This window comes from Crassostrea angulata, chromosome 5 (assembly GCF_025612915.1).
Source record: "Crassostrea angulata isolate pt1a10 chromosome 5, ASM2561291v2, whole genome shotgun sequence".
In the NCBI taxonomy this organism is placed as follows: domain Eukaryota; kingdom Metazoa; phylum Mollusca; class Bivalvia; order Ostreida; family Ostreidae; genus Magallana; species Magallana angulata.
In genome coordinates this window covers 49,762,010-49,774,591 of record NC_069115.1, presented here as the reverse complement: position 1 = coordinate 49,774,591, position 12,582 = coordinate 49,762,010, and the positions used below count along the sequence as shown (strand labels likewise).

Here is a 12,582-nt window from a genome sequence, read left to right as displayed (position 1 = left end):
TTTTTATTTCCAGAAAAAATTGCACTTAAGACTTCTTTAAAATGTTGTCTGCCTGCAAGACAAGTTTTTGTTGACAACGGAAAACTTAGTTTTTCCTGACAGCCAGTTGATTCCCTTATCAATTATAAACATTTAGTGTATATTGTCATCACATGAGTTCATTAATAAAGCACTGTCGCTAAAACAGAATTATCAGACTCCGACTTTTTGTAAATTATAAAAATTTATCCTTACAGGTCCCTTGTAAAAACATTTAGATGAAATGCATGACGTGTTATTTTGCGAATAATCTGTGCGATGCAGACAAAAAACAGCTCTTGTCTAAAAACATTTTTTTGCATAATTGAACTTCGAACATGTGTTAAGTGTGTCTCGTTTTATAAGATGTATTTTGCTTCTGTACATTTCTATTTTTCAGTTGATAATTTTATAAACCACTGAAGTTTGTATTTTTAGAAAACCAGTATTTTTTTTATTTAAACAATTTGTTTTATTCAATACAGAACACTGAATGGGATTGGGCAGCAGACACAGTCTATTTTAGCCTTCTATCTGTAATACGATATTTCTCATGAGTCATCAGGTTTTGAATGGCATGTGTTGAGTTCCAAGCACTTTCCTCTTTGTTATTAAACATGGCGCGTACCATATTAGTTGAAAAATAATACGTCTAAAAGTTACTTATAAACAAAAAAAAGTTTCTAGAATTTGTCTCGTTTCATTTTGTTTTAATTGTGGTTTCTACTATTCCATATCTAATTAAACATCTAAATAAAACTAAAATTAAGAATATAACCAAGATTTATGGATTTTTTTAAAAACGTTTTTAAGCTTTAAAACATCCAAAATTTGAAATATTGCTTAAATCAAGACCATGTCTTTTTGAATAGCAACTGTGACTTGTACAAAGTAAGAGTTCTCTCCCTTCCTAGAGCATTGAGCTTTTCCAATGATACTTTATATACATGTAAACAGATGCTTAAAATATATGTGGATAACGTGTTGTTTTATATATGCAAATAATGAATTTTTGTTTCTAATTAATTATTGTAAAATTTACTCAAAAAGTCGAATGATCTGAAAAACCATAATTCAGTCTCTGAATCTTTAATAAAAGTACGTTAAGTTCATGTTCGTAGCTAAAATATATCAAAACAACCATTCGTTAATAAACATAAAAGTTACCTCAAATACTCCCTTCCAACTCCTCAAAAGCGAATTTTCATTAACAACTATTTACTCATTTCACCCAACCACATTGACATTTGTGAAAATACAACTAACTTCCGTTAACCTTACATCTTGTAAAATGCAAAAACTTTATGTTTAGACTCGTACGTTTCGCATACGCTTTGCTCACAAAGACTAAACTTCTTATGAATTCAGATTAAGCTATATTATTTGTTTATTAATCAGACGAAAGCTTTAACTTGGACTCTTGCACGAAAAGAAAAAAAACTATCGTTTGTGATCGAAAAGGTGCAAAGTTTGATTTGATTTCATATAGTTTAAAATAATGTTGTGGGAACATTGAGTTCAAGATAATTAATATGCTGATTATATATTATTTCTTAATTGAAGGATAAATAAAAATATAAACTTTAAAAACAAAATTATTCTTCAACACTTTTTATTAAAAACATTATTTGGTCGAAAATATCATCAATTGATTAATAAAATATGAATTCCCACATTATTTTTATGCAAGTAAACGTCATTTAATAATGTAAAGTATGGAATCCATTTCGGTAGATTACTTGTATGTGTACTTTTAATAACCTAAATTGTGGTAAAGTTGAATTGAAGAATAAGTTAAAGTTTTGAGGACAAAAAGATCTAGATCTAGACTTCTTTTCATTCAACAACGCGGTGATTATAGTTCAAGATACAAAAATATTTTTAAAATAACATTTTTGCCACAGTTTCTCCTTTTTTCTGAAAAAATCTCACTTAAAAATGAATATATTTTTATATTGTTCTTGTAACGCGCATCTGTGTTATATGTGTATACTTTTTTTATTGTTGTTGCTCGTATAAGAAAAAGTACGGAACACCTTTGATTTAATATGAATAATCTATATTTAAATGTATTTTTTCCGGTTGAATTTGAATATGATATGGTGATTTCGGCTTTTCCGTATTGTTTTCCGTCCGTTTTCCTTTTCGCAATTTTTAAAATAGTATCACTAATAATGCACTTTTCCAGTACGGTATACAAGTGATAAATCATGATTCATGACGTATATCTGATAGAGTGGAAAATAAGGTTATGGAAACATTGCGTTCAAGATAAATAATGTAGTGACTATCATGACATCAATTAATTAGAGTTTTTATACATATAAAAAATAAATGAAGAAATTTAATCAGACTCCGACTTTGAACTTATTTATGGAATAAGGAACCATTCTTTGCGTATTATGCGGTGATTAAAGACGGTTGGAATGATCAAATTTAATAAAGCCTGAAGGGCTTTATAATAGATTTTATCACTCCAGACCGTATTTGATAGACGTGTACTATTCAAAAGAATGATTCTTTAATTCTAATTTAATATTTACAAACTTTTCACCGTGAACAATTTTATATTAAAATAGAAATTGATTAAATGTTTGGACTTTACATTACAAACCCGATTTGTAGTGTTATCACAGAAAAATACACTGGAAAATGATAACATTAAAATCTTTTTTTAAAAATCTACAATTAAAATTAAATGTTAGATCCGCTCGTTTGTGTAGCGAGTAAGCGAACGGATCTAACATCTAAGTTTATTAAGATTGCAATTTTTTACCCAAAGGTTAAAAAGGAATGCAGTTGAATTTCGATATCACTGTAAATCAAATGTGCTTTCCTCATAGGCTTCAAGTGGCAATAAATCTTGTATCGCTCAACATTTTTAAAATGAGTATCTGGGTGATTTGTTTCAATCTATAAACCGTTTAAATTGATACTAACGATTAATGAATCTCTATTCTTTAGGCATGAAATGTGGACGCTATTCATCGAACAGGTGTAAAAGTAAGGTACCCGATTTCGAAGATAACAGTAAGATGATTGTGTCCGATTTTTTTTTTTTTTTACAATTTCACGATTAATGAATAGTCTGTCATACTTGTACTATACATTGTATTACGTTGCAACAAAACTAAAAAACTCTTTTGCTTGTATTTTGTCCATTTTTTATCTTTATGCGCATATATACTTAGCATCTATAGAAATAAATGCATAATTTGTTATCCCTCTTATGTACAATTATGTACAAACTTTTTATAATATTTACTTTGTTAACATAAATCAATTAAAAACAAACAACCTCAAACTATAGGTATGTGAATATTAGAGATCTGCACAGGGTACTATGAGACTAGATTTGTCAGTCTCGTTGGACGTTAAAGTAGTTATGGTGATATGGAACACATCGATGCATACTAGTACTTCACACCCCAATAGCAACTTCTTGGGTCTTTCCGGTATAGTTCGGAATAACATTGCTTTCTGTTTGTCGGAAAGACCGTAGAAGTTGCAGTTGCCCCGCATCTAAGATATTTGCCGAAAAAAAACCTAACCAGGCAATGTAGAAATGTGAATGGGTTGATTGAGTAAATAGTCAGGGCTCGATGGTTGAACTTTTAACCCTTACCTTGAATGCTTTTCTTTCCATATTAAATAAACACTGAATTTATACATGTGCTTGACCATGGTCATGGATACCGACAATTTTCTCCGGGCAGCCAAAAACAAGGATATTATGACAACAAGACGGTATCACTGTCGTGCAAGCATTCTATACTTTTTACATTGCAATTTTACTCGACCTAGAAAAAAAATTGTATCGTGAGTCTCTGAATTACATACAAAAAAACTGCACTTTGGAAAAACCTATGAGAGTTGGGTATTATGTCATATTGTTGAAAGCGGAACAAACAGTTGGTGACAACATTAAGTACAAAATATGGAAAAGGTGGTTTAAGGAGTGCACTACATTCTTGCAATGCACTTTGAACACAGCAACTCAGTACGAAAAGCAAAATATTACGCTCAACCTGAATAGAAAAATAGAAATTAAAGAGCATCTGAAAAAATAGTACATGTACAGCTTCCATTCCACCATCTCATTTTTTTCTGGTCATACCTAGTTAGTATACAGTAGTAGCCTGTTCATTATTGGCCAGATTTTGTTTCATCGATAGCTTATAGTAATGTAGACTACGAGTGCAACTATCATTTGATGTCAGTCAATATTTTAATACAGTTTTCAAATGAATTTATTTGTACACATCGCTCATTTTGTTTTTACTGAATAAAGATATATATAACAAGGAAGCATTCAATGTTATATCGGTGTTATTGTTTTAATTACACGTGCATGTTTTTTTAGATGGGTATCGCTTATTTACTTCCTTCTCTCATTCATTCCGATTCTTTCCGTTTTGCAATCACAACGGGATATACATGAACATATAGGGGGTGGCTTTTTTTACTTTCCTTATCGGCGTTGAATATGTGATCGTGTCAGCAGCATCGTTATTACCTGTGTTATTTAGTTCGGGATTTTTTTTTTTCTTGACCTGGATGACAAAATTGTTTCCGCACCCTTGATAACGCATCGCTACCGAGACCTTGGTACAGAAGGGCTCCTTATAGAACGGGACGGTCCCAACCGGTAAGTTCACCTGGGATTTTTTAGGTTTTCAGTTTTGATGAAATATGGTCAATCTTATCCTATTATTCGTAATTCCTGTTTTATCTAGTGAATCGTTACATGCGTAAACAATCTGTATACGGACTCATTCGGTGCCTAGAAATGAAGGTATTCGTACGAAATAGACTGCCTAAACAGGTTGTATACATGCACGTAAATAAGGTTGAACTTCTTTTTGACATTTTGTTGATAGGATTGGCGGGAAATCGGGGATTCCTCATTTTTTTTCTTTTAAATAATGAAATTTGTGACACGAGCTAAACAAACTAAAAATATATCATCAATTTGGCGGGAAACGGGGAGTTAATGAAATGAGTGGTGTATTACGTACATAAACTCACAACCGCTGATTTATTTTATAGGATTTTTTTCTTTTATTAAAATGAATTCTTACAAAATATAACATGTTTACCCCTGTATTTTCAAAAAATGATAACTTTCAAAAATACAAAAATTCTAATTGCTACCAATATAAAGTCCATATCAAAAGTCAATAGGTGGTGCGGTTCTACATGTATGTCGAGTCACCAAATAAGGAAACGTTCATGTGGTTCTGTTTAATTCGATTTCCTAGGTAAATATTTCTCCGTTCCTGTGTATCCAACCGGAAGAATATTTATATACATTGTTTGTATGATTTATAAGCTTTAAGAAGACTGGATTCTCAAACAGCAATTTACCCATCAGTCAAGAAATATCTTTATTAAGAGTATATCGTTCTAATGATATTAATTGCGATTTCATTGATCTAATTGACACATATCGCGCATGGCTTGCATACTATAAGAAATTCATTGACATATAATTATCAAAAAATCGAAATAAAATTTCTTCGGTGACTTCATTGCTTCTTTGCAATGTAAAGATTCGGTATCAGTATGTTGTATTTAAAGGGACTTGGGCACGATTTGAGCTAAAAATAAAAAAAAATTAAATCTTATTTTTCCGTTTTTAATGTTTAGAATGGTTAATATTGGTAATCTTAATGCTTCTATAAAATTTGAAAATCAGATATTGAGTTATAAACAAGATACAGAGTTTGGAACTCCTTGTTTTGTAAACAAAGCTCGAGTCTTGTTATTGTGTTGTATTGGTATTAGTTTTAATCAAATGTTGCTCTCCTCTATTGATAATATATTTTATAAATACAGTGAACAAACTTGCTGTGTTTCTTACGAGTTATTTTGTCAAAGACGTGGTAATTCCATACTTTACTTTGTTTGTAAACAAATATAACACTCGAGCTTTGTTATCATAACTATGCATTCTTACCTCTGAATCTCTTTAAAATTTAAATTATAACATTAAAATTTTGGTCAATCATTCAAAATGTGCAAGTAAACCATTCTATATCTAAAAAATGAAATTTTAATCTAAAATTGTGTCCGAGTCCCTTTAAGGGTTTACAATACAATTCAAGGATTTTATTTTTCTTCAAACATTTCACTCAGTTGGAAAGTGTACACATTTAATCAACTAGTGCTCTTGTTGTGGGCATCCGTGTCTTTGATTTGATGTGAACATCATTAAAACACCTGAATCCCTCTGTGTCGTTGGGATGATGTATTTCTGTGTTGATCAAATAAGCGATAACATTTACAGTGCATGCCACACAAAAAATTGTGTCTCTAATATTTGTTTATATTGGATAATTTGCGATTCTTTTGCAAATATTTTGCTAGAAATTCCTTATATGACGTGTGCAAGACGAGACCTTCATACGGAATAACCCCGAGACTAGAAAGGGTGAAAGCCATTTTTGTCCAATCAGAACCACTGAAAGTCTGTTTAAGGGCCACCCAAAGCAGAGCACATGTTCAACGGCTTATCTACAAGATAGTCATCATGTTTCTATCTGAATTACTTCCTCTCTGACATTAGGCAAAGTTAAATATGAATGTAGGAAGTGGAAGACACAAAAGTAATGGAACGTTAAGGATTAAGTCTTTGGCAGAAAGAAGGTAGAATTTAACAGGCTATACAACCGAGACATGCTTTCTGTGTTGATTTTTTTTTCCAAACCCAAACTTTCTTTATTTTTATTTGCAGGGCCAATAGACCAAAGAAAGTCTACATCATGCCGTCAGATGCGGAGTCGAAATACAAGGAGGCGACGAAATTTCAGGAGACGAAGTGTAGCTTTCACCAGGTTAAAATCACGTCATTCTGCAACAACTGTGGAAACTTCGTGTGCAATGTTTGCAAACAACCCGCCCACGGCCATGATGGTCATGACTTTATGTCGGCAACAGAGAAAACCAACGAACTCAAAGAACTTGTTCGTGAGCATAAAATGATGATATCTGAAAGGGCACTGAATCCGGTTAAGAGAAGCATTAGTGAGATAAACTCAATACAGTATAATATGGAAAGCAACTGTAATGATCTGATCCGCGCAGTTGATGAGAGAGAGCGGGATTTAATCAGAGAAATCGAGAAATGTTCCAGAAGACTAAAAGCTGATATTGAGAGAAAACAAATCAAATACAGTCCTGCTTTAGCCGGTAAACTGGCTAATCTCGAGGACAGTAAAATAAAAATTGACAATGAGCTGAAATCATGTGATAACATTATATACTCTGGAAATAGCTACGATCTATTGGCGTGGATCAACTCAAGTTCATTGTCCTTGGACTTTAACAGCGCTCCGATTTCCGTACTCGCACCACTACAGTATGAGTTCCACATTCACAGACCATTTTATGTGGAAGAGTTGTTTGGAAAAATCCGGCAACTCAGAGTTCTTCTTTCTCATGATAATATCAAAGTAACAAACTCGAGGAAATACGACATTTATTTGGAGAACGTCGTAGCTAGAAAAGATTGTATATGGATTAACAAAACGGGTTGTTTCGTCTCTCTGAAGCCAAAGACGGGCCAAGAGATCGATCGAAAAGTTTGCTCCGTTTGCCCGTCAAGTTTCGTAGTCACCACTTCCGGTGAAATAATTTACACGATACCTCATGAAAACAACATTTATAAAACAACGCAAGCAATGACAGTAAAGTTAAAACACACGTATCCTTATTCACCTAGCGGACTTTGTTTGGCCATCTCTGGGGGTTTTTATGTGACTTTGCATAAGGAAAAGTCAGATGGCAAAATAGTGCGATATTTCAACGAAGATTGTAAAGACTGGCTAGAGCTGGCTTGCTACAGAGAAAGAAAATCTTTACTAAAAATGCCCACAAAGATTACCGAAAATGGTAATAAAGATGTATGGGTCATTGATGCTGTCTCAGCAAGTGTCTTCTCGATCAACAGCGTGGGAAAATTTAAATTTGAATTCAAAGGAAGTGAGAAGAATTTTGAACCAGTTGGAATATGTACCGATTGCAGACATAATGTTCTTATTTCGGATTTTCGCAACAAGTTGATAGATATACTCGCCGATGATGGTCAGTTACTGTCATCAATTAAACTAGAGAGGCTGGGCATCAGTCGACCGATGGGCTTGTGTATCACAAAGGACGGGGAACTGTGTGTGGGACAGGGTAATGGGTGGATGCATTTTTTACGATATTCACAATGACTGCAATGTAAAGAAGACGTGCAATTTATTGATATTATATGCCAGATTCTAGTCATACAATAATGTTATAAATACCTTATATATACACGTTTGCTATCATGATTTCTTTTATATCCGGGGAGAAAGCAACATCTCTTTTGCTTCGTTCAGACAAGCAAGCTAATTTTAGCCTACTTTCAACATACTGGATCAACAAACTGTCTGAAACTGAAACCGTTCAGCAAAGCAGTTTCTCTCTCTCTCTCTCTCTCTCTCTCTCTCTCTCTCTCTCTCTCTCTCTCTCTCTCTCTCTCTCTCTCTCTCAAACACTTTACTACGGAACAACCTTATGAGGTCTCAGTATATACATATTAATAATATTTACATGGCGTGGGCATAATCTGGCTACCATGAAAAAAACCCACCTTGCAACTCTAACCTTTATTACCATTTACAAAGAGAGCCCCACTTCCCGCGAAGTATTATGTAAACTAATAGTGTAAAAGTTGACACATTTTATCTGTTCTATAACTGTTAATTTACCTTTCATCTTTTTGATTCAATGAAAGAGAGTTGTGCATGGGAACTACATGTAATTTATACAAGTATTCAGTTGCATGTCTACATACTTGTGGTCTACTCTTTCGAAATGTCCTAAATAGATGCAATATAGCACTGACAGATCAGTAAAGACCGGAAATATTGAAAAGCTCGAGCTCCGCAAACAAACTTTAAGATAAAATTGATCTTGTTCAAAAAGGTTTTAAACGATGACAATGATAACGTTTTGATTTACGCTAGTTTAGAGAATATGAGAGTGTTTGTAACTTGGTGTAAAACTTTTCAGTTTATTTTTGTAGCTGCTTCAAAACTTCCACATTTGACCACTTAAATATTTAGGTATGAATTTATTTAACGATGGCTTATTCATCATTAAATAGAAGATACAGTGAAATTAATAAATGACAATACATTTAATACAAAATCTGAAATTCGCCCAATACCGATAAGCTGCAGTCAAAAAAAGATTGTGAAACTGGTGCTAAATTTTACAATTTCTTCTCCGAATTCTGGACGAACAGGATAAGATCAATCACTAGGTAACGGAAAATTTAATTTGAAATCACAAGAAAAACATTACATAACGCGAATATATCATAAAAAGAAGTTTTGCAAGAGTAACACGTTCCCTGGATACTACAATATTGATCATATATATCTGGCTAAATGTAAACGCCGGTATCAGAAGCTAAAATGTCGTGTTCCGGGTCCATTATGCAAAACACTGAAAGATGTCCTACTTTCTGTCAACCTAAGAGAACTTGAAGTTTTATCAGCAAAATGCCGAGGTGGGCAAAGAAGCCCGTCTCTCGTTAGAAGAAGAGGGGGAAAAGTAAAAATCCGGTTTTCACAACGGAAACTTTTCATACTGTTACCCATAGCATTCAATGCAATCTTGGTACAAAAGGTTAAGAACGGGAAGTGTGTTGCACGCGCTCTGTTCTGCAGATGTATCAAAACTGTTGTCTCACTTTTACGACATAACACTTTTAATTCAATGAAATTTCATGATGTTCTGACATTGATTTTATTTGGTACCCATTGGTCATCCCCTAGAATGGACTTTTGTCGTAATATTCAACGCGCTGATATAGAGTCATTGAATCAAGGATGGACGTACTTGTACCTTTAGACAAAGGGTTTTGAGAGACTATATAATTGACAATAATTTTTAATAGTACTGTTGAATAATGTTAGTTCTATGCCGTATATTGAGTTTACTTCAACTTCAAACTCCGTACCTATAAAACCATTGGTTCAAAGTTAAAAACTTAACTTTTTTTTAACTTATTGGACTTGAATTTCATCAAAAAATAAATAAAATATATATGTATTCATACTATTTAAGATGTAAGGTAATAAAAAACAAAGGCTGAAATTATCATCCGAAAATCACACTTTTTTGTGTAAAAATAAAATATCAGTCGATGGATACTTGTTTGTCTATTTAAATTTTATTGCTTACTATGCCAGAAAACTAAAATTAATAAAAAAAAAAAGAAAAAATTGTTTACATTAGAAAAATTATAGCATTTATATATATTACTTAGAGAAAAGTAGAAAAGAGTTATTTCCCTTTGTCATTATTGAATTATGTCGAATATTAGGATGAAAAACGCTTATTAAATATCTCCAAGTAAACAATGATTTGAGTTTTTGATGTGCACCTATGATAACATAGAAATTACAAAATCTACCTGCAAGAATTTTAATGAATTCATGGTTTATGTAAAATGTATGACGTCACAGGAGGGTGGATTTACTGATGCATAGGACAGGTATAGGTCTAAGGATACTCTTTGTTTTTGGAATCACTTCTGGTTGTCGTCTAGAGATTTCTGTCTCCGGTTCTCGATTTAGTTTTTCAATCATCAAATGAATGGTACATGTAGCTAAGTCAAGAGTTTTAGATATAAGTTCAGTAATCGCGTTCATTTTTCTAATCTCTACAACAATTGTGGAGTTTATGGCCCTCTTACACTCAAAAAATGTACTTCCAGATTTTTTTTATGAGAGCATGGTGGAATACTGATTACATATTCATGTCAGAGTAGAGCGTTTAACCGGAAGCACTTGACCTATATGTTTGAGAATCCTGTAGACAAACATTCGCGCATACCCGGTATCTATTACCAAAATGAATAAATAAATAAATAAAACAAAAACAAAAAAAATAATAATAATAAACAAAATCACAGTAAACATTAAATAGGTTCTGGCTGTGAATCTGAAATATATCAATGCGTTATACAAGGGTTGATCCAAAAGTAATGTCACAGATGCAATAAAATCGTAAAAAATCCGCGTAAAGTGACAAAAAACTTGTGCTTTGAGAACTCTACCTAATTCAGTTCAGATCTGAAAATTTTAATGCGTTATGATAAATATTTCTGGAGATAATGTATTTTTAGAGTGTGAAGCAATGATAGTCGCTGCACGCTTGCTACGTCATTCCTAGATCTTTGCATGGCGTTCTTGTACAATTTCTTAATTTGGTATATGTACTCTATAAAAATTAGCCACGATGCTCTATTTTTTATCCATTTTTATTCATTAAGTAACTAATAACTCTTTTTGTAATCGATGGGGTAATATGATAGATATTATTTAATGTGCGATCAGTTTGTCGAGGTCTCTTCAAGAAGTCATGAACGTAGCTTTATGATACAGCTCATGACGTAAGAACCTAATTTTAACTTTCTTTCAGAGCGAATATCTTCTGTCTATTTAATTTATGTATTAACGTGACATATGCTTTTATTAAATATGGGAACCACTTTAAGGGAACCCTTTTCACTCGCTCTCATTTTTATTTTAGGTTGATATGTCAATTCCAGTACATTTTCTAATGATTTCTATCCATCGAAGCAAAAAATGCCTCGTATCACATCGCATGTCCAGTATTTTTATTCCTCGATCTAGAGACAAAAGGCATTGCGTAGATGTCCGAAATGGACGGTAACGGTCCCTAATTTTTTAAAACAGTTAGAAAAAATATATGATATGTCTGTTTCAAAATATTGTGTTGTTTGGGTCTTTATCAGATTTTGGAAACATGTAGTTTATGCATAAATACAAACCTTAAAAAGACTTAAATTCATGACGCGGCGATGTCACGTATATATCATGCTACAAAATGCTTAAGTGTTCAACAAAATTTAATCAAAATTTTACTTTGGATCAGAATTTTGATACGGAAAGTTTTGAAGTGTCATTTTATACAATACAGCGTGAAACGTGGCGCATAGCGTGGCATTACTTTTGGATCAACCCTTGGCCTAGTCCTAGTGCCTTACATATCTCTTTCAACCCCCCCCCCCCCACCCCTCCAAAAAAAAAGAGCAAAAAGCCTCCTAAATCTATAGTTACTATTTTTATAGAACATTTACAACGCAAAACTTAATGATAATATCCTATGTAGGACATTTGTGGTGAGCAAAATACTTAAGACAGGCAGAATGAATAAAAATCTTTATTTCCTTATACCATTTCGAACCTATAAAAAATGAATACAAGGCAAGAAATAGGCTATCTATAAATATCTTTCTGTGTTTATTTTAATAGGTGTGGAAATGTAGCTTGTAAGACAGAGAAACGAGTTGAATCAAATACACTTTTCATAAGAAAAAATCAATTCTCACTAGCTGATTCAGGTTTTTGGCAAAAAAGTGCATTTAAAACCGCGGGGGTTCTTTTGCTTCCTAGTTTACAGGTGGCCGTGCACCTGTATGACTCAGGTATATCAACACACGTATTGAGGACGTATTTGTCATTGCTAATAATAATTGGGGTAGATTTGTTCTTG

The 12,582-nt window shown here is 32.8% G+C and overlaps 1 protein-coding gene across 1 annotated transcript; it reads left to right on the top strand.

Moving 5' to 3' along the window:
- The first annotated feature begins 4,436 nt into the window (after positions 1-4,436).
- Positions 4,437-8,324, top strand: LOC128184201 (uncharacterized). The gene is made up of 3 exons (XM_052853567.1): positions 4,437-4,666; positions 6,388-6,666; positions 6,755-8,324. The coding sequence occupies exons 2-3, from the start codon at positions 6,599-6,601 to the stop codon at positions 8,235-8,237; spliced, it is 1,551 nt and encodes a 516-aa protein (XP_052709527.1). The 5' UTR covers positions 4,437-4,666; positions 6,388-6,598; the 3' UTR covers positions 8,238-8,324.
- Positions 8,325-12,582: the final 4,258 nt, after the last annotated feature.